Source organism: Myodes glareolus, chromosome 13 (assembly GCF_982192425.1).
Source record: "Myodes glareolus chromosome 13, mMyoGla1.1, whole genome shotgun sequence".
NCBI classification, from domain to species: Eukaryota; Metazoa; Chordata; class Mammalia; order Rodentia; family Cricetidae; genus Myodes; species Myodes glareolus.
Genome location: NC_142038.1, coordinates 50,640,643 through 50,660,842, shown reverse-complemented (window position 1 = coordinate 50,660,842; position 20,200 = coordinate 50,640,643). Strand labels below are relative to the sequence as shown.

Below are 20,200 nucleotides of genomic sequence, written 5' to 3'. Positions count from 1 at the left end.
GCCGCGCCAGAGCACAGCCTAGAGTAATAGGAAAAAAACGCCCCGCCTTTCCCCGAAATGCTCCGGAAGTGCCTCTACCCTCAGTAGAGTTGGAAGTAACCTTTGACGTAGGGAGGCGGGGCTGCGCGTGCGCAACAAGTTCGGCGGGGGAAGATGGCGGATGACAAGGTGAGTTGAAATCCAGGGGTGCTTCGGTCGGGGTGGTTTTCAAATTCCTTAACCTTTATAGATTTGAGCAGAGACGACGGGGATAACTCTTGGTTTTTGCCTGGGTTTCTGTTAACTGCCTCAACAGTAGGGAGCTTTAGGCGAAGGGCTGCTCTTCCTGGGACTGACACGGTGCCTAATTCGGAGCACACATTCAAATATATTCACTCTGTAGCAGTGCTCATTCGGGCCGTTTCCTAGCCCCTGAAGTCTCTCTTACAGAGACAGCATTTCCATTACACCCTTACCACCACCCTCACTCAAACACTTCCTGCTTCCTACTGACATGCCACCAGACCGAGTCTTGTAGCCACCCTCTTGCTGACACATGTTCGCCACATATTCGTGTATTCTCATTCATTGTGAAATGACCTGAGCAGATAGCAGGCTAACCTCGAATTGTACAGGGGACTGCTTCAACCTGTTATTCCCAGCTGGTCCATAAGCACAGCATCACCCACAGATTTATTCCTAGCCTGCCAGTTTCTCTGTCAGGTACCAGGACACAGCAGTGAAAGCAGGCTAATGGCCATTTTCATCAAGCTTTACTTCAGCCAATAGTACTTCCTTCCTGAAGCTAAATAGAAGTGCCTCTGCTTGCCCTGAGATTCTGTGGAAGTCATTACAAGTTCCTGGTGCACGTTCCTTCTCTCACCTCCCGGCCCCCCGGGAGTGTTTTGCTTTTCAGTGTCTGTCTTCCTACATCACTGCCGTCTCAGGAAAGTGTTGTAGGAAGAGATTTATTTGGTTCTTCCCATCATCCCTCCCACAGCTCACCTAGTTCCTAGCCTCTGATAAAATTGAGCAGGGCATGGGACTGGGTCAAGTCTGCTGGAGCCAGCCTCTCCCTTGTCCTAGGATTCTCTGCCGAAGCTTAAAGACCTGACATTTCTCAAAAACCAGCTGGAGCGCCTACAGCAGCGTGTGGAGAATGAAGTCAACAGTGGTGTGAGCCAGGTAAGGGTCCAGTTGCTCTTGGGAATGTTGAATAGTACATAGAGTTTTACTTTAGCGAATGGACATTGAGGGCTCCATGAACGTCTCCCTGAGAGAAAAGAACTGGAACTGGGCATTGTGGTGCATGTAAGTTCAAGGCCAACCTGGGCTATATAGAGGATTGTAGGCCAGCCAGTGCTACACACAAGAGACCCTGTCTCAAAACCAGCAGGGGAGGAAAAAAATAGCACTTAAGCTGAGATCCTAAATAGGTATTCAATAGGTGAGGTCGGGATGGGGAGAACATTCCAGGTACAGCACAGACAAACCTTGGTGATGAGCAGCATTGTGAACATGAAGCAGGAGAAAAGTCGTTTGTGGTCATCAGCGACCATGCTGGGAAATGAAACTGGAGGAACAGGCAGGGCTCAGGTTCCTCAGAAGCCTCTCTTGCATTCTAGGTGAATGGCGTTCTGGGTAGAGCCCTCTAGGATTCTGGTATTGTGTGCTTGGGTCTCTGACATTCTTTTTCTAGCTCCAGAATTTTGAGATAATCCTTGGAGAAAAGAGCATAGCTGTTGGCAGTGAAGACGGGCAAGTGGTCGAATGCTCTAAGCCCAGCTTAAAAATGAGGGCACACCTGATTTCCTTCTGTGTTTTTCCCTGCAGGATGGCTCGCTCTTGTCCTCCCCGTTCCTCAAGGGATTCCTGGCAGGCTATGTGGTGGCCAAACTGAGGGCATCAGCAGTATTGGGCTTCGCAGTGGGCACTTGCACTGGCATCTATGTAGCTCAGTCGTATGCTGTACCCAACGTGGAGAAGACCCTGAAGAACTACTTTAGGTCACTACGAAAGGGGCCCGACTAGACCCTTTGGGGAAGGCAGGATGGGTGTGTTGGACCTGCAGGTAGAGGCCTTTCTATCACAGACGCTCTGTCTGGCTTCCCCTGCCATTGTTCATTTGCTGTCTCCAGCTGACCTGTCTCTTTCATCCTTGCTTGTCCTCCTGCAGAGAGTGGACAGTGCTCGGTCAGCCTGCACCCTGCACTCCTTCCCCCCCTAGTTCCGTGGGACTAACCCCAAAACTATGGGTCATGAGCCCTGCCTTCAAGCCCTAACTGTGGAATGTGCACCTGACTCTGACGTTCAGTATTCTCTCTGGTGATGCACCACCATTCTGCACTCAATTTCCTTCAGATGCCTCCCCATCCCTCTGTCGCTTGCTAGCTACACAGGCCACCCAGAGTCTGGTGTAGGCCATGAGTGTAGAAGATGGGGGTGTGCCAGGCCTAGCCCGTCCAAGACAGGCTCGCTGGACCCTGATGCTATTCCTGTCCACTGCCATGTATGGTGCCCATGCACCGTTCCTAGCACTGTGCCATGTGGATGGCCGAGTGCCCTTCCGGCCCTCCTCAGCTGTGTTGCTCACTGAGCTGACCAAACTACTGTTGTGCGCCTTCTCCCTCCTGATGGGCTGGCAGACATGGCCCCAGGGCACAGCGCCCTGGCGCCAGGCTGCCCCCTTTGCCCTGTCAGCCCTGCTCTATGGCGCCAACAACAACCTGGTGATCTATCTGCAGCGTTACATGGACCCCAGCACCTACCAGGTGCTGAGCAATCTCAAGATTGGAAGCACAGCTCTGTTGTACTGCCTCTGCCTTGGGCGTCGCCTCTCTGCACGCCAGGGGTTGGCACTGCTGCTGCTGATGGCTGCAGGGGCCTGCTATGCTTCGGGTGGCTTTCAGGAACCTGTGAGCACCCTTCCTGGACCCCCCTCAGCAGCCGGATCCCGTGCCATGCCCTTGCACATCACTCCCCTGGGACTTCTGCTCCTCCTCTTATACTGCCTCATCTCCGGCTTGTCCTCGGTGTACACAGAGCTGATCATGAAGCGACAGCGGCTGCCCTTGGCTCTTCAGAACCTCTTCCTCTACACTTTCGGGGTGATCCTGAACCTTGGACTGTATGCTGGCAGCGGCCCCGGCCCGGGCTTCCTGGAGGGTTTCTCAGGATGGGCAGTGCTGGTGGTGCTGAACCAGGCGGTAAACGGACTGCTCATGTCAGCTGTCATGAAGCATGGCAGCAGCATCACGCGCCTCTTCATCGTGTCCTGCTCCCTGGTGGTCAATGCTGTGCTTTCAGCAGTGCTGCTGCAGCTCCAGCTTACAGCCGTCTTCTTCCTGGCCACGCTGCTCATTGGCCTGGCTGTGTGCTTGTACTATGGTAGCCCTTAAGGCCTTGGCCATCCCCACCCCGACTTGTGGCTGTGCAGATTAGATGCAACCACCAGAGCCACCTTCTATCTTACCACCACACCCGCCCAGCAGCCCTGTAACAAGTGCCTTGTAAGAAACACTAAGGTGGCCATGGCCTTTGGATGTTCAGGTGGGGGAGTGTTACCCCTAGGAGGTAAAAAGAGTGGGCTTGGTTAAGAAAGCGCCTAACCACACCCCTATATTCCTTCATAGTAAAGAACTGGGAGCTCCGAACCCTGCCTCGTCCTGCATGCACATGGCTACTTAAGTTTGCTCTTCTTGCCTGCTGTGGTCACTCCTGAAGACCCCTGCCCTGAAGCTTGGTGCTGGCTGCTTCAGCCCAGCATGGTGTCCACATAAAGGATTCTTAGTTTGCCCGCTCCACAGTGCTGCTCTTCTTTCCTAGCCATTATTCTGGAACGGTCAGAGGGGGCTGGGGTTTGACTCATCTCAGGAAACGTTGCCCCTGGGCCCTGGCATAAGCCTACACTCCTGACCCCTGTGCTAACTCAAGGGCCCTGCTGAAGCCCACTTGACCTCTAAGGCACCTAGGAGGTACTGTTTTTCCCACCTGTTCTCCCTCCTAGTGGTATTCCACCTCCCAACAGCCGGGGAAGGCTCTGCAGAGTAACCAGGGACCAGGTACAGACAATGTCTATAGCTAATCAGTGTCTAACTACTTAAGCAATAAGGTCTTAATAAAGTGTTGAGGGCGTAGGGTGCTTCCTACAGCCTCTCACAGTTTTGCGTATTCTCTGTTTTCTGCGTTTTGTGGTGCGAGTTCCCTGAGTTTGATTTTGGGGTTTTTTTGGGGGGGGGGGTTGGTTTTGTTTTTTGCTGGTTTTGGTTTTTTGTTGTTGTTGGTTTTTTTTTTTTGTTTTTTGACAGTCTATGCCTCAGCTACCGTCTCTGTAGGGAAAAGGTCTCACTTGAAAACCTGCAGTAAGTGAAATGGGCTAAAATGTACCAATTCATAATCCAAGCAGTCCAGTGTTCCCAAGAGTTTCAGGAAATGCTAACAGGAAACTGCCTAGGAAACTGCCTCAAGGGACGGTAAGCTGTTCACCTGTGGAGGAGGGGTAGTTAGTGAGGTAGTGAACGCCGGGGCCTTTGTGTGGAGGAGGGTAGTTAGTGAGGTAGTGAATGCCCAGGCCTTTGGCAGGAAGAAGCAAGAATTGTTGCGATTTTAGTCCAGGCTCTATCTGGGAAGAAAAATATCACTATATGTGAAGTCTGTCCTGGAACTAGCTCTTAGAGTCTTCATATTACTGATGACATGCCTTTCCTACCTTCTCATACACAGTAAAGACAAGTCTCAACTCTGCTGTACTGATTGCTTGTTGGGTTATAGACATGAGTATGAGATTGGGGGAGAAAATCTTTCGCTATTGCTCTCTTGGCCCTTCCCTATCCTCTGTCCTACACACCTTCCCACTCCCTTTATGTTCTCTCTTTTGTTTGTGCTTGGTCTTTTTCTTTATGATGCTAGAGGTTGAAGCTGGAGCCTCAAAACACCCTAGGCAAACACTACTGCTGGTTTACACTCCCAGCCTTTGCTCTCTGTCCTCAGACTTAACTCCTTCTTGTCCCAGCGCTTATCGTACTGTTTACTTGGATCCCAAAGTTTTGGCCAGAAATTAGAGGTTCTGTCAACAAATGTATGCTCTTTCAAAGCCTGCTCTTCATTTTGTTACCATCACAGCTAGTACTTCCATGTAACTGAGGCATCCAAGTGGTGGAGTGCCTGCCTAGCCTACATGAGGGTTTTTTTTTTAATTTTATTAGTATTTGTTGAGCTCTACATTTTTCTCTGCTCCCCTCCCTGCCTCTCCTCTCCCTCTCTTCAATCCTCCCCAAAGGTCCCCATGCTCTCAATTTACTTAGGAGATCTTGTCTTTTTCTACTTTCTACTTCCCATGTAGATAAGATCTATATAAGTCTCTCTTAGTGTCCACAATGTTGTCTAAGTTCTCTGGGATTGTGGTTTGTAGACTGGCTTTCTTTGCTTTATGTTTGAAAACCACCAATGAGTGCTTTTCATGTGATAATTGTCTTTCTGTGTCTGGGTTACCTCACTCAAAATAATGTTTTCTAGCTCCTCCTGCAAAATTCAAACTGTCTTATTTTTTTCTTCTGTGTAGTACTCCATTGTGTAAATGTACCACATTTTTTTAATCCATTCTTCGATCGAGGGGCATTTAGGTTGCTTCCAGTTTCTGGCTATGACAAACAAAGCTGCTCTGAACATAGTTGAGCACATGTCTTGTGGCACTATTGAGCATCCTTTGGATATATACCCAAAAGTGGTATTACTGGGTCTTGAGGAAGGTTGTTTCCTAATTTTCTGAAAAATCACCACACTGACATCCAAAGGGGCTGTACCAGCTTGCATTCCCACCAGCAATGCAGAAGTGTTCTCTTTTCCCCACAAACCCTCCAGCATACATTGTCATCAGTGTTTTTGATCTTGGCCATTCTCTTGCAGGTATAAGATGGAATCTCAGAGTTGTTTTGATTTGCATTTCTCTGATGACTAAGGATGATGACTAAGGATCTTTCAGCCATTTTAGATTCCTCTGTTGAGAGTTCTCTGTTTAGGTCTGTACTCCATTTTTTTTTTATTGGATTATGTGATCTTTTGGTGTCCAATTTCTTGAGTTCATTGTATATTTTGGAGATTTCGTGAAGATCTTTTCCCCATTCTGTAGGTTGTCGTTTTGTCTTGTTGACCGTGTCCTTTGCTTTACAGAAACTTTTCAGTTTCAGGAGGTCCTTTTTTTTTTTTTTTAGTTTTTCAAGACAGGGTTTCTCTGTATCTTTGGAGCCTGTCCTGGAACTAGCTCTTGTAGACCAGGCTGGCCTCGAACTCACAGAGATCCGCCTGACTCTGCCTCCCGAGTGCTGGGATTAAAGGCGTGCGCCACCACCGCCCGGCTCAGGAGGTCCCATTTATTGTTTCTCTCAGTGTCTGTGCTGCTGGGGTTATATTTAGGAAGTGGTTCCCTGTGCCAATGCATTCAAGTGTACTTCCCACTTTCTCTTCTATAAGGTTCAGTGTGGCTGGCTTTATGTTGAGGCCTTTGATCCATTTGGACTTGAGTTTTGTGGATGGTGATAGATATGGGTCTATTTTCATTCTTCTACATGTTGATATCCAGTTATGCCAGCACCACTTCTTAAATATGCTTTCTTTTTTCCATTTGATATTTTTTGCTTCTTTATCAAAGATCAGGTGTTCGAAGATGTGTGGATTGATATTCAGGTCTTCTTTTCGGTTCCATTGGTCCTCCTGTCTGTTCTTATGCCAATACCAGGCTGTTTTCAGTACTGTAGCTCTGTAGTAGAGTTTGAAGTCAGGGATTGTGATGCCTCCAGGAGTTCTTTTATTGCATAGGATTGTTTTGGCTATCCTGAGTTTTTTGCTTTTCCAAATGAAGTTGAGTACCGTTCTTTCGAGGTCTTTGAAGAATTTTGCTGGGATTTTGCTGGGCTCCCTGAGTTTCTTAACATCTAGAGTAGGAGAGAAATCTCCCAGCTGTTGCCAGTGGCATTGTTTGTCTTGAGAGCTCTGTGGTTCTTGGACTGTCTTGACCAGTTATGGTGGGGCACACCGGGGACCCCAGCACTCCAGGAGGTAGAGCAGGAAGAGCTTGGGTTCGAGGTCATGCTGATCTGCTTGAGGAAACTCAGTCTCAAAAGGAAGCATTGAGGGTGTGGTGATGCAAACCTGTGTCTCTCCTCGGAGACAGGCAGAAGAAGCAGGAGTGCAAGTGGGCCTGGTTCAGTGGTTAAGATTGCATGTTGCTCTTGTAGAGGACCCAAGTTCAATTCCCAGGCAGCCACAGCCACCCATAACTCCATCTCCAGGGGGATCTGACACCTCTGGCCTCCATGGCATTCATATACCCACCCACGAACACATAATTAAATATTTTGTTGTTTTTTTTGAGACAGGGTTTCTCTGTGTAGCAACTCTGGCTGTCCTGGAACTCACTCTATAGACCAGGCTGACCTCAAACTCACAGAGATCTGCCAGTCTCTACCTCCTGAGTGTTGGCATGCGCTGTCACTGCCTGGCTAAATGTGTGTGTGTGTGTGTGTGTGTGTGTGTTTGTGTGTGTTTAATGAAAGGCCAGCCTGGGCTACAGTAGAGTTGGTCTCAAAAAGAAAACAAAGGGCTGAGATTGTAGTTCAAAAAGACAAGCACTTGCCTACATGTGTAAGCCCTGTGTTTGATCCCCCCAGCACTGAAAGAAAGAACAACAAAAATCACTTTTTTTTTTAATCACAAGCACTGATTTAGAGATTCTTGGGACTGAAAAATACTCTGCTCAGCATAACAAATTAGGCTAGAAAACACTTAAGGCCACAAGTGTTTCACATCCTAATCCAGACTAACCTGGAATGAATTGTAGAGCCCAGGTGTCCTCAAATTGAAAGCAATCTTACCCCAGACTCTATCGTGCAGAATTTATGGTCATGAGACTCCATACCGAGCCACTGTTTTGACTCTTCCTCTCTGATTCTTTCACATCTGTCCTTTGAAGTCCTGGACAGAGGACTGTCAGGCCCTGCTCCCTAGAACAATGGGTGAACTTTTCAAAACAAGACTGCTTCTGTTGTCCTGGTGCCATACTGTAATCCCAGCACTCTGAAGTTGGAGGTAGGAGAGCCCGTAATTCAAGGTCATCCTTAGTTATATAGCAAGTTCCAGGTCAGCCTGGACTGCATGAGACTCAGTCTCAAAAAAGAAAAGAAAAAGTTGCAGAGTTAAATCCGTAGTTCAGAAGTAGAGAAGATACTTGGCATACAGAGACTCTGGGTTCCATCCCTCGCACAGGAGGAAGAGGGGGAAGAGGACTCTTCCCTTGCTACTTAGCTGACTGTCCTTGGCAGTTACTAGGACAGGTGAGCTCTGAAATGAGGGTCAAATACTACAAAGCCAGGGGAGCTGAAAAGACAAAATGAAGGAATAGGTACTGGGTGCTTAGCAGAGATTGGTACAAGGAGACACGATTAGTGATGGTGGTGATTATCTGTAATGAGGGCCATCTTGATGGATGTGCCCCACCTTCCTCTCCCTTCTGAGGCCCTCATGAATGAGGACAAGGGAAGGCAGCCCCATAGTGTTCCTGACCAGGTTCCTCTCCATACAGGACTCCAGCACAACCGGCCCTGGCTGCACTCTGCTCAAGCTGCTGGTTCCTGGCCTGGAGCTCCTGGGTCTTCAAGGCCAGATCAATGTTGTCTTGGAGGACTCCAGCCAGCAGGCTGCGGTGACGGTGTTCTGTGGCCACGGCCTTCTCCTCCCACAGCCTCTGCCAGGATTGAAATACCTGTGTGCAGAGTCAGAGATGCCTGTTGGTCCATCAGCCTTTCCACCAACTTAAGGCCTGCACTCTGTCTCCACTGACCTGTAGCAAGTGGCATGTCCGAACTCGGGTGGCCTGCACATACAAGTCATAGAGGGCCACCAGATCCTGCTCCGCCATGTCCCGTTCTGCCTGCAGGGCTTCCACCTGAAGTTTCAGCCCTGTCTGCTCCTTCCACTGCCTCTCCCTCTCGTCACAAGCCTGCGGAGAAAGTTGTACCTTTTGGCACGTGCCACCTGTGTCAGGCTTTATGCGAAAAAGTTCAGGTACACGATCTCATTTTGTCCTGGTCATTCTTATGAGGAAGTTCCCCTTTTACAGCTTTGCAAACAGTGCACCAGGGAAGGGATCAGATCGGCCGAATGTCCATGGCTAATGAGGGGCAGCGCCGAAATGGCACATGCTTTCAACAGTCCCCATCCTCACCGGGCGATCCAAACCCAGAGATGGGACACGCTGTGTCTATAACCTTGCCTCCGACTACACACTTGCTAGACTCTAGCCAGACAGAACAAATCTGTGGTTCCAGAGCCAATTTGGCTGCTCTTTCCCTCCTCTTTACTTAGACTTTTGCCTTATCTCAGAACATGTCTCCACCCACTACATACACAATTTTTTAAAATTTATTTTATTTATTTTTTATAGGGAGAGGATGGAAATGAGGCAGGGTCTTTTTTTTATAGTCCAGGCTGACCTTGAACTCACAATCCTCCTGCCTGTGCCTGCTGACTACTGAGAGACCTCTGTATCACTGTACTTGGCTACGTTTTTTAAAGCGATTTTTAAAATTTATTTTACATCCCAACCAGTTTCCCCTCCCTCCTCTCTTCTACCTCTCCTCTGCCCCTCTCCCCTCAATCCACTCCTGTTTCTGTTCAGAAAGGAGCAGGCCTCTTATGGGTGTCAACAAAACATGGCATATCAATTTGCAGTAAGACTCCCCCCTGTATTCAGGCTGGGCAAGGCAATCAGTATGAGAAATAGGTTACCAAGAGCCAGCCAAAGCATTAGGGACAGCGCTTGCTCCCATTGCTGGGAGTCTTTAAGTAGACCAAGCTATACAGCTGTCACGTCTATGTAGAGGGTCTAGGTTGGTCCCATGCAGACTCCCTGGTTGTTGGTTCAGACTGTGAGTTCCTATGAGCCAAGTTAGCTGTTTCCATGGGTACATATTTTATGTTGTTATTGTTTGTTCCTTTGTTTGTTTTTTGAGACAGTGTTTCTCTTATAACACGCTGTCCTGGAACTCACTCTGTAGACCAGGCTGGCCTCAAACTCACAGAGATCCGCCTGCCTCTGTTCCCGAGTGCTGAGATTAAAGAAATCCACTACCATTGCCCAGATATGTTTTATTTCTTAAACAGTTGCTTACTGAGCACCTTCGTGATGAGCATTAACTGTCCTCAAAGAGCTGAACACAGTGAATGCCTGTGCTGACTCTAGTTCTCCTGAGTTCTACTTAGATCCAGTCTCCTCTGTTCCTCTCCAGCCTGGGTAAAGTGGACCTCATTGTGCCCATCTGCCTATGGCTGCCCATCAAAGCAAACAGCTCTGAATATGGCTTCTCCTATGTCCCTTAAGGCATATGGACCAGTCTGTTATGATTGAGTCTAGATCCTTGTACTGTGCCTGGCCTAGGTACAAAGAGCCTCAAGCCCCATACTTCTCCCCTTCCTCCTCACCTCTTCTGCTACTGTGCCTTTGATCTGTTTACAGGCTACTGCCTCCTGCTGTTCCAGATGTTTCAGCTCTTCCTGCATCCACATCTGGTGTTCCTCTCGAAGTCTCTGTCTCCGAGCCTGGGCCAGAAAGAACTGTAGGGGCACATCTGGGGCCTGATGGGCCTAAATGGCATCGTTTGAGGCTTAGTCAGAAGGGAGGATATGCATACATTTGGAACACAGACCCCAATGTTTCCAACAGAACTCCATCGCCAGGGCTGTCCCTAGGATCTAACTGGTCTGGGAGAGTCCATAGACCAGGCAGAGACTCAGCAGGCTGTGGGTGGAGGGAGAGACCTTCCCCTGCAGCTGGTGCTGTCCTAGTAGAAGGGTCCCAGGGCTATGGTCCATCCCAGGACAGTAGCTCCTCCCATGATCCCCCCTTAAGAGATCCAGGAAGCCTTTAAGTCCTTGTCATGCTCTGTATTCCTTCCCAGTATCAGCACAGGGTTCATCCCCCTTTATTCCCCCAGATTTCCCGTTGTTTTGGGGTACCTGAAGTGCTATTATTACCTGTTCCTCAGAGTGCTTGAGAGGATGTTTTTGGTGGAGACCAGACCCTAGAAATCCTCTTCTTCCTGCCTCTGGAAGAAAATGTCATTAGTCACATCAAAGTGTGTGTGTGTGTGTGCACGTGTGTGCACACACACAAATTATAGAGGGGATGAATAATATCATGTAACCAAAGCTCAGGGCAGTAACACACTTACGGGGCGAGGGAGGATTGGGGAGCAAGGAAGGAAAAAACTGGTTTCAACCATTCTACAGCAAATTCTGGAAGACAGTGTCACCTTTTGAACAAAAACAGCTTTGTCTAAAGCAGTGGTTCTCAACTTGTGAGTCTCCACCCCTTAAGAGAGTTAAACGACCCCTGTGAAAGGGGTCTAAGACATCGGGAAACACAGATGTTTACATTACAATCCATAACAGCAGCACAATTACTGTTATGAAACAGCAATGAAAATACTTCTATGGTGAGAAAATATGAGGAGGTTGAGAACCACTGGACTCAACAGGGCTTCCAGCATCCCATCCCAGGGCCTAGGGTGAGATTGTCTGCGACACTGGGCTACTCACATTTCTTCTCTGAGCCTCAGTTTGCTCACCTGAGAGATGAACGAAATGTCTTCCCTGCTCACTGTAGCTCAGTGGCTCGCCTTTAACCTTCAAGAGACAATCCGAATGTCTCAGTAGATGTCCAAAGCCTGTGCGCCCTAGCCTCTGCCTCCATCTCCAATCCATTCTTGACTCTCTCTCTGTCTCCAGTCTCCAGCAAATTAAATTGCTTGCAGTTTCCCAAAGATCTGCTGGATTCTGTTTCCACACGGTTCTCTCTGCCTGGAATGTTCTTGGCTATCTTTATAAACCTCGATCAGCAGTGTAATCATTTCTTCTCAGACTAAACTCTACCGGGGCAGGGAAATCCAAGGGCTAACATGGCTCTGTACCCAACATATGATGCACGGTCAATAAACATTTGGGTATCAAAAACATTTGGGTATCAACAACTAAGGAGAATATTCTGTAAACAAAGAAGAGGGAAGCAGACATATATGGAGCCCTCAAGAGTTTGGATGAGAAAACGTACCTGTGGCTCTAGGAGCCCCGCAGCCTCAGCTCTAGCCCCTTTGGGTGCATGGTTTCTCGGGTCCCAGGCTTTTACCGCCTAGGAGAAAAGCACTCAAGTGGGCACTGGCCACTTCTGACCTAGGTGCCCAGGTCTCATCTTGCTTACCTGTAGCTCCCAGAGTGTCCGTCCTACTTGGTTCAACCCAGCATCTGTCAAGGTGTCTCCAAGGAGCCCTAAACGCAGTGTCTTCAGGGTGGCCCTACGGGCCCTCATCTCCTCTACTGGGTTCCACAGGGTGGGTCTCACCTCTTTTGCCTGCACCCTCTTTTCTGAGGCCCCCAACAGAGCAGCCTGGAGCAAACTCAGGGAGCTATCTAGGAAGAGACAACACAGTAGACCACTGTCTCCTGCGCCACAGAACACACGGCCTGCAATGCTCTAAATTTCTATCAAGGGCTGTTTATCAAAATGCCCAACCCTTGCCACGTCTGGTCATGTAGTACTGTCACCTTAGTTGCTCCAATTGGCTGAGGCAGGATAGCAAGTTCACAACTTAGTGAGCCCATCTCAAAATAAAAAGTCCAAGAGACTAGGAATGTAGCTCAGTGGTAGACTTGCCTGGCATATGTTAGGGTTCTAGGTTCAATCCCAAGTCCAAAATCATCATTATCACCTTCATGGTCATCATCACTGATACCAGCATCATTTTATCTTCAGCAATAGCAGCAGCATCACCACCATCATCATCATCATCACCACCATCACTACCATCATCTTCACCACCACCACCACTACCACCATCATCAACACCATTACCACCACCATCATCATCTAGTAACTCCTATTTGACTTTTACTGTAATTGATCGCCCTGTAATCAGGCTGTTCTTGGATTTATCTTTGTATCCACGGCAACTCTAATCTGTCTGCCACGTAAAACCCATTCTGTTCACCAGAAGATAAAACCAACCTGCAGATGAACACACACCTGCCCCTCCTTGCATGCCTGCCCTCCCTGCAGACAGGTGTTTATCTACAGGTTAATTTTATATTCTGATTGATATCTCAAGAGTGTGAAATGCTCCAACTTATCTTCTTCTTCTGTCCATCTTGGGACAAGAGGAGGTCTGGGAACTTCTGGCCAAAGGAGTGTTTGTTGGTTGTGGAGACAGAGGGTTGTACATTTCTTTTAACTTACTTTCAAACATACACAAACAGGAAATCCTTCTACCTACCCCCAGCTATCACTACCGCTCTTTTACTCTTTCTTTTCTTCAGAGGCTGGGAGTCAGCTCCAGGCCTTCAGCATACTAGGTGAGTGTTTACCACTAAGCTGTTCTCCAACCATTCCATGGCGTTGTTTACCAGCCTTCTTTGTGAGAACATCTGGTTGTGGACCTCACTCTAGCCCTGAATTTGCAGTGCTCCGACCCCAGTCCTCTGAGGGTTAGGATCGCAGGTATCTGCCACCATACTCAGCTTCATTCCCATTGCTGTCTACTCTGTGTCCCCCACTGTAACCTCCTGCAAATCTCTAGTATTACAGCTTCAAGGGCCCCATTCTTCAACCCTCATTCTGTGACAGCGGGAAACTGTTTTCTCCTCAGTGGTCCTTTCCTAATGTAATGTAATTGGGCCAGGAGTTCAAGGCCAGCTTGGGCTGCAGTGAGACCCTATCAAGAGAAAAGGTGTTAAATGCTTGATAAAGATTCTCAATATGGGGGCTGAAGAGATGGCTCAGAGGTTAAGAGCACTGACTGTTCTTCCAGAGGTCCTGAATTCAATTCCCAGCAACCACATGGTGGCTCACAACCATCTGTAATGAGATCTGGTGCCCTCTACTGGCCTATAGGGATATATGTAGGCACAATATTGCATATATAATAAGTAAATAAATCTTAAAAAAGAAAAAAAGATTCTCAATATGGCGTGGTGCAGACCTTTAATCCCAGCACTGGGGAGGCAGAGACAGAGGTGGATCTCTGTGAGTTCCAGGCTAGTCTGGTTCACAGAGTGAGTTCCAGGACAAGCCAGGGCTACACAGAGAAATCCTTTCTTGAAAAACAAAACAAAACAAAACAAAACAAAACAAAAAGATCCTGAATATGATGTCAAACCGCTATAACCCTGTGCTCAGGAAGGTAAGACAGAAAAATGGTGAGTTTCAGCTAGCCTAAGCTACATATATACATCAAGAGCAGCTGGGCCTCCCTGAATGCTGGCCCACCCAGAGAACCAAGCACTCTCTCTGGGCTACAATAGGGCTGTGGCTGGTTGAGCAATATGAAGCAAGCCTACCAAATCCTAGGGCTTTCCAAAGAAGCCCACCCACCCTCACCACCTTGCGGTTCCAGACGAAGAAGGAGGCTGCTGTAGCTGCTTCCCTCCAGGAGCCAGGAGACAATCCAGGGCAGGGAGCCCTCCTCCTCCTCAGCAGCCTTACCAGCCAGCACACGCAGCAGGGGGCAGTCTCTGCCAGAGGGAGGGAAGAAAGGTGATGCCCTGTGGTGGAAGAGGAGAACCAACACTGGCCACTTAACCAAGTCTATTCTCTCTTTTTTGGATTAAGGGATTAATCTCCAGGGATTAAGAGGATTTGCTCTTGCAGAGGACCTGGGTTCACCTCCCAGTATCCACATCAAGTGGTTCAAGCTGCCTATAACTCCATAGGCACTAGGTATATACAGGCAACACACACAGGTGCATGAATAAAAATAAATAAATTTTTTAGAACAAATCTTCCACAATAAAAGGAAGAGGAAATCTTAGAATACTCTGAAATTTAGGTTATTCCCCCCCTTTTTTTATTTCTAGTTTGTTTTCAGACACTTAGGAGTTTTGAAATATTCCTGTGATACTACACAGTTTGCAAATTGGCCTGAAATGATTATTTGCTGTGATAACCTGAGGTTTTCATTATTTTTAATTATTTTATGTGTCTGCAGGCATGCCTTTATGCCAGAAGGGGGCATTAGATCTCATTGGCGATGGTTATGAGCCACCATGTGGTTGCTGGGAATTGAACTCAGGTCCTCTGGAAGAGCAGCCAGTTCTCTTAATCACTGAGCCATCTCTACACCCCCAAGTTTTCATTATTTTTGAACACTGAGGGAAAGGTGTGCATGGGGCCTGATGACGGGCTGGCTACTTGGGGAATTTTCCAATCCTGGTTGAGCATTTTGATTCACATCCCTACTTAGGCCTTCATCTCATCTCCCAACGCAAGCACAAGAGCTCCTCAGACTTACGGGTCTCCTGGAAGCTGCATGATCCTCAAGGTACCTCGACACACTTGCTGGGTCTCAGGTCCAGGGCAGGACATGGTAAGAGTGAGCAGAGAACAGGCCCTGCAGAGCACATGGCCAGCTTGGGAATGAGACCGAGAGCTGTATAGGGATGGGGCGTGGTGGGGTGACGGGGTTTTATCCTCACCTGCCTTCCCTCCCAGCAGCCTTCAGGTACAGTTCAGAGGCAGCTCGGGCATCAGACACCTTTACCTCTCTGGCATCTTTCACTACCCTGAAGGAAAGGGAAATTGACCACAACCCATTAGTCCCTATACTATGCAAAACCCTCTAGCATCTCTGTATCAAAGCCCATGATAGTGTCTAAAGCACTCAAGAATCATCCCAGAGACTCGGAACTCATTATACTTCCCTAAGTGTCTCTCATCTTCCTAACCTTGGTTTTTGGGGTTTTGTTTGTTTGGTTGGTTTTTGTTTTGTTTTGTTTTTTTCAAGACAGGGTTTCTCTGTAGCTTTGGAGCCTGTCCTGGAACTAGCTCTTGTAGACCAGATTGACCTCAAACTCACAAAGCTCCACCTGCCTCTGCCTCCCGAGTGCTGGGATTAAAGGCATGTGCCACCACTGCTCGACCTTGGTTGGTTTTTTATTTGTTTGTTTGGTTTTTTGAGACAGGGTTTCTCTGTGTAACAGTCCTGGCTTTCCTGGAACTTGCTCTGTAGACCAGGCTGATCTTGAACTCACTAAGATCCGCCTGCTTCTGCCTCTCAAGTGCTGGGATTAAATTGACCACCACCACCTGGCCCTAACCTTTTTTTTTTTCCTCCTGTTGTCTTCTCAGGAGGGAAAACAAGTTAGTTGGGACCATTTCAAAGATGGAAAATCTGCTCTGTGAGGTGTTTGGAACCACTTGGTGTGATACTGGGCTCATTCAGGCCATGAGGGTGGGCATGGGAGTTGGAAGCTATTTGATATGAAGAGAATAAGGTGTAGAGATGTGAGAAAGGAAAGAGGGAGGGGAAGAGATCCCGAGAGTCCATCTAGGCCGAGTATGCATGACTCCAAATTAAGGGCTTCATTCTCCTGGGATGACAGAGTAGAAACCTCCCTATCTTGAAGCTTATCTTGATCAAAAGTTTATCTGGAAGGTTTCACTGTGGCTTTAAGGCAAGCACCCCTGTCACATAGGGCCCAAACACTTACAAGCCCAGAGGAGTCACATTCAGTACTGGTAGGTCCTCCATACATGGGGAGAGCAGGTCCCGAGTCTGACCGCTGAGGCTAATCTGGGATCACACAAAGGCAATTGTCACAAGCCTTTTCTCTCCTGAGGGCTAAGTGAAAATAAAAATTAGCCAGGGAATGATGGTGCACACTTTAATCCCAGCATTTGGAAGGCAGATGCAGGCAGAGCTCTGTGAGTTTGAGGCCAACCTGGTATACAGAGTAAGTTCCAGGATAGCCAGAGCTGCTACACAAACAAACGCTGTCTTGAAAAACAAACAAAAAATTCATTCACTGACAGTTGGCATATAAAGCTGACCCCAGACGGGATGGAGAGATAGCTCAGAGGTTAAGAGCACTTGCTGCTCTTACAGAGGTCCTGAGTTCAATTCCTAGCAATCATCTGTAATGAGATCTGGTGCCCTCTTCTGGCCTGCAGGAATACATGCAGGGAGAACACTATACATAAGAAGGAAAGAAAAAAAAATGAGAGAGAGAGAGAGAGAGAGAGAGAGAGAGAGAGAGAGAGAGAGAGAAAGAGAGAAAGAAAAAAGGTGACCCCAGCTGGAGTAGCAGGGTAGGGCTGGACCCATCTCCTCCCCATTCTCCAAACCTCAGGGAGTTTCTGTGGTGTCACTCCACTCTGCCCTCCCAGTGACCTCACCTGCACCAGGCTGAGAGTACAAAGCACAGGACCAGAGCTGCAGAGAGGCAGAGCCTCCTCAAACAGCACCTGCAGCACCTAAAGAGAGAGGAGCTCAGTGGAGAACAAGTCGGCATCATTTGCCTGTTGGTGGTGACACATGCCTTAAATCCCAGCACTCGGGAGGCAGAGGCAGGAATCTGGATCTTTGTGAGTTCAAGGCCAGCCTGGTCTACAAGAGCTAGTTCCAAAGCCACAGAGAAACCCTATCTCGAAAAACAAACAAACAAACAAACAAACAAACAAAAGGGCATCATTCTGTCCTTCAGTACTTCTGGAAACTGAAGTCTGCAACAGGCCCTGGTCCTGTGATGGACAGAACAGAACAGAACGTGTGTGCTAGCCCCTCCTCCCCTGAAGACCGAAAGACCAAGAAGCGGGCTTCTTCAGCAGGTCTTCCCGGTGCTAGTCAGGGTTGTGGTAAGGTTCTGAGGCAGCTGTTTTGATTTGAAGGTCTTTTGATGAAATCTTCAGAGTAAAGATTTTAACGTTGTATTGGCGGTATTACCAAGAAGCGGGGAAGTTAGATGTCCTGGGGATTTGATCTGTGTGTGCCACTTCTCCCCGATTCTCTCATTCGTGTGAGCTACAGCTTTCCACCTTCCTTGACTTCTCATCTGCATAAAGAGGCCTTGGTAAAACGTGGCAGGTGCACCACAGGGTGCACGGGAAACCTGAGCTGTCCCTAGTTTTGCTGGAGTGAGCAGGCAAAGATTTCCCAAGTCATATTTGAACATCAGGATACCTATGTACTGGTGGCTCCTCACCTGAGGCACAAACCGGGGTGCCTCTGTTTCCCGGCCCCGGAGCAGCAGGGCTGTATTGTACCCTTGTCCCACGGAGGCCAGCACAGGCTGGATTTGTGTCAACAGCTCCTGCTCTGCTTCCTATAGGAACACACAGGAACGCGCCTCTGTGTCAGGGGACCCAATACAGCCTGCTCTGAGCAAAAGGACTGGACCAGTCAGAATCCCAGGATGCAGGGGTCCGCCAGCTTTCCTTCTCCTCCCGCCCCTTTCTCAGAACCCCATACCTGAGCAGCACCAGGACCCAGAACTCTGTCAAAGACGAAGCAGTGTTCCTACGGACACAAGCAGGGTCAGTAGCGGCATTTTCAGCTTCCTCTGCTCCCCTCATCCCACACCGTCTACCTGAGGCTCCAGAGTGCCTGGCTGAAGAAGGCGCAGGTTCTGGGATCCCTCCAATACAAGTGTAGGGCCTTGGGTCTCCTTGAGGCCTGGGAAGAGTAGGCTTCATGTAGGTTTTCTTGAGAGAAGATGAGCTCTGGGGTTCCTTAGTCTTGCCCTTGCCCCCAACCTCCAGCCTGAGCTAGTTTAGCCCTGACTCTCGCCCTGCCCTCCTTCAGGCCTTCTTTTCTTCTTTTCAATGTAGTTTAGGGAATCAAACTTGGGACCTCTCGTATACTAGGCAAGTATTCTACCACTGAACTATATTCCCAGTGCTTTCTTCTTCTTTTCTTCTTCTTCTCCTTCTTCTTTTTTTACACAGGTTTTCAGGACATTGTTCAGGCTGGCCTGGAACTGTTATTTAGCCAAGGATGACCTTGAACTTCTGATCCCCCTGCCTCATCTTCCCAGTAATAAGATTACAGGGAAGTGCCACGGTGCTTGGTTTACGCTGTAAATCCAACCCAGATTCACGCAGGCACACACATGCTAGGCAAGCACCAACTGAGCTACACCCTGAAACCCCCAAAGCTTCTTACCTGATCCTTGACCGGGCTCCACTTCTACCACCACAATCAGTGTGGCGGGTGGGAGGAGAGAGGCAGTGTGAGCCCCTCCAGGGCACAGAGCTGCCTGGCCCACAGCAGCTCCTGTGCTCACCACCTTTCCAGGCTCCATGGCTATGGAGCCTCTCAAATCCCCCTTAATAATTCATGTCCCTCATCTGTGGGTGGGGTGGTCAGTGGCTCTGGACAGGTTACCTCTCGGAGGAAGTGACACAGTGACACTCGCTTCTCTTAGGTGGTTATCCCTCCCACTTTCTGAAAACGTTGGGACATATTATAGTGGTGGGAAAAAGAGTATAATGAACCAACTTTTGGCCATTCTTATTTCTTTGGTTCCTCTCCCCAGTTTTTAAAAATGATTCATTAATGCCCTGCTTCATAACTATTTCACTATATATTTCTCATTTTTTTCTTTTTTGGGGACTGTGTTTTATGTAGCCCAGGTTGGCCTCACTATATAGCTGAGGCTGGCCCTGAACTCCTGATTGTAGTGTTGGGTGTTCGGTTTACACGGTTCCATGGAAGAACAGGGGTTACCCTAGGATAATTTTTAGGCTTTGCTGACGCAGGGGATTGTACCGTCTGTAGTACTACATGTACTACGGTACTATACCGGTAGAGCGGAGCCTGCACTACAGGACCATTCGCGAGCTGGGCAAGGACCTGGAGATTTAAACACACAAAGACACACAGACAGAGACTTTGGTTATCCTTGAAACAAGAATGCCCCCTTTATTGTGTACCAGAGCCACTTCCTTGACTGATAGTCACACCCCAGCCAAACCCACCAGAAACCACTGCCCCCCCAATCAGGAACTCCTGAGATTCTCATGCTCAAAGTTTTTAATCTCCTGAACACAGGAGTTGTTCAGAGCAGCTGCAAGCCTAACAAGTTGTTTACAGGAAATTCAGGGCCTGGGTTCACAGCCCCCAACAGGGGATTCAGTTTCTGGTGAACTGAATGACTGTAGCTTCACAAAGGGCTTCTTTATAGTTCTACAGTTTACACCTTAGCAAGTTGGTTTCTGCATACCAAAACCTCTTCTTGGAAGCTCCCCAAAGAGACAAATGCCTACGGGATTCCCAGTCACAGTACATCTCCATTTTCTGTGTCCTCCCACTACCACCTTTTGCACAGGCTTTGAACCTTTAGGAAACTGTCAGATAAGATCCTGAAACCCCGAAGGTAGCAGCCAGGAAAGGCGGATCAAAGCCGG

At 48.4% G+C, this 20,200-nt stretch overlaps 3 protein-coding genes across 3 annotated transcripts; 2 read left to right on the top strand and 1 right to left on the bottom strand.

Annotated features, from left to right (window-relative positions):
* LOC125405754 (SLC35A4 upstream open reading frame protein) lies at positions 1-2,280 on the top strand. The gene is made up of 3 exons (XM_048442407.3): positions 1-168; positions 1,066-1,164; positions 1,813-2,280. The coding sequence occupies exons 1-3, from the start codon at positions 154-156 to the stop codon at positions 2,008-2,010; spliced, it is 312 nt and encodes a 103-aa protein (XP_048298364.1). The 5' UTR covers positions 1-153; the 3' UTR covers positions 2,011-2,280.
* A 122-nt stretch (positions 2,281-2,402) lies between these two features.
* Slc35a4 (solute carrier family 35 member A4) lies at positions 2,403-4,149 on the top strand. The gene has a single exon (XM_048442404.3). It carries the CDS (start codon positions 2,403-2,405, stop codon positions 3,375-3,377), a length of 975 nt encoding a protein of 324 aa, XP_048298361.2. The 3' UTR covers positions 3,378-4,149.
* Positions 4,150-7,667: 3,518 nt separating this feature from the next.
* Positions 7,668-19,095, bottom strand: LOC125405703 (uncharacterized). Its single transcript, XM_087896273.1, has 16 exons — positions 18,957-19,095; positions 18,382-18,467; positions 18,264-18,311; positions 17,998-18,117; positions 17,192-17,269; positions 16,507-16,589; positions 15,493-15,579; positions 15,309-15,407; positions 14,402-14,532; positions 12,227-12,435; positions 12,080-12,157; positions 11,598-11,655; positions 11,005-11,075; positions 10,453-10,614; positions 8,813-8,971; positions 7,668-8,734 (listed from the first exon to the last, which is right to left on the bottom strand). The coding sequence occupies exons 1-16, from the start codon at positions 19,093-19,095 to the stop codon at positions 8,492-8,494; spliced, it is 1,851 nt and encodes a 616-aa protein (XP_087752399.1). The 3' UTR covers positions 7,668-8,491.
* Between the last annotated feature and the right edge of the window lie 1,105 nt (positions 19,096-20,200).

Bases quoted from the DNA above. Each gene is read 5' to 3' on its own strand.
- LOC125405754 (XM_048442407.3), top strand. The intron at 1,165-1,812 runs GTAAGGGTCCAG...TTTTCCCTGCAG, and splicing joins TCAACAGTGGTGTGAGCCAG to GATGGCTCGCTCTTGTCCTC.
- Slc35a4 (XM_048442404.3), top strand. From the start codon at position 2,403: ATGAGTGTAGAAGATGGGGGTGTGCCAGGCCTAGCCCGTCCAAGACAG.
- LOC125405703 (XM_087896273.1), bottom strand. From the start codon at position 19,095: ATGGAGCCTGGAAAGGTGGTGAGCACAGGAGCTGCTGTGGGCCAGGCA. The intron at 16,590-17,191 runs GTGAGGTCACTG...GTGTGATCCCAG, and splicing joins GTACTCTCAGCCTGGTGCAG to ATTAGCCTCAGCGGTCAGAC. The intron at 10,615-11,004 runs GTAATAATAGCA...GATGCCATTTAG, and splicing joins TCAAGCACTCTGAGGAACAG to GCCCATCAGGCCCCAGATGT.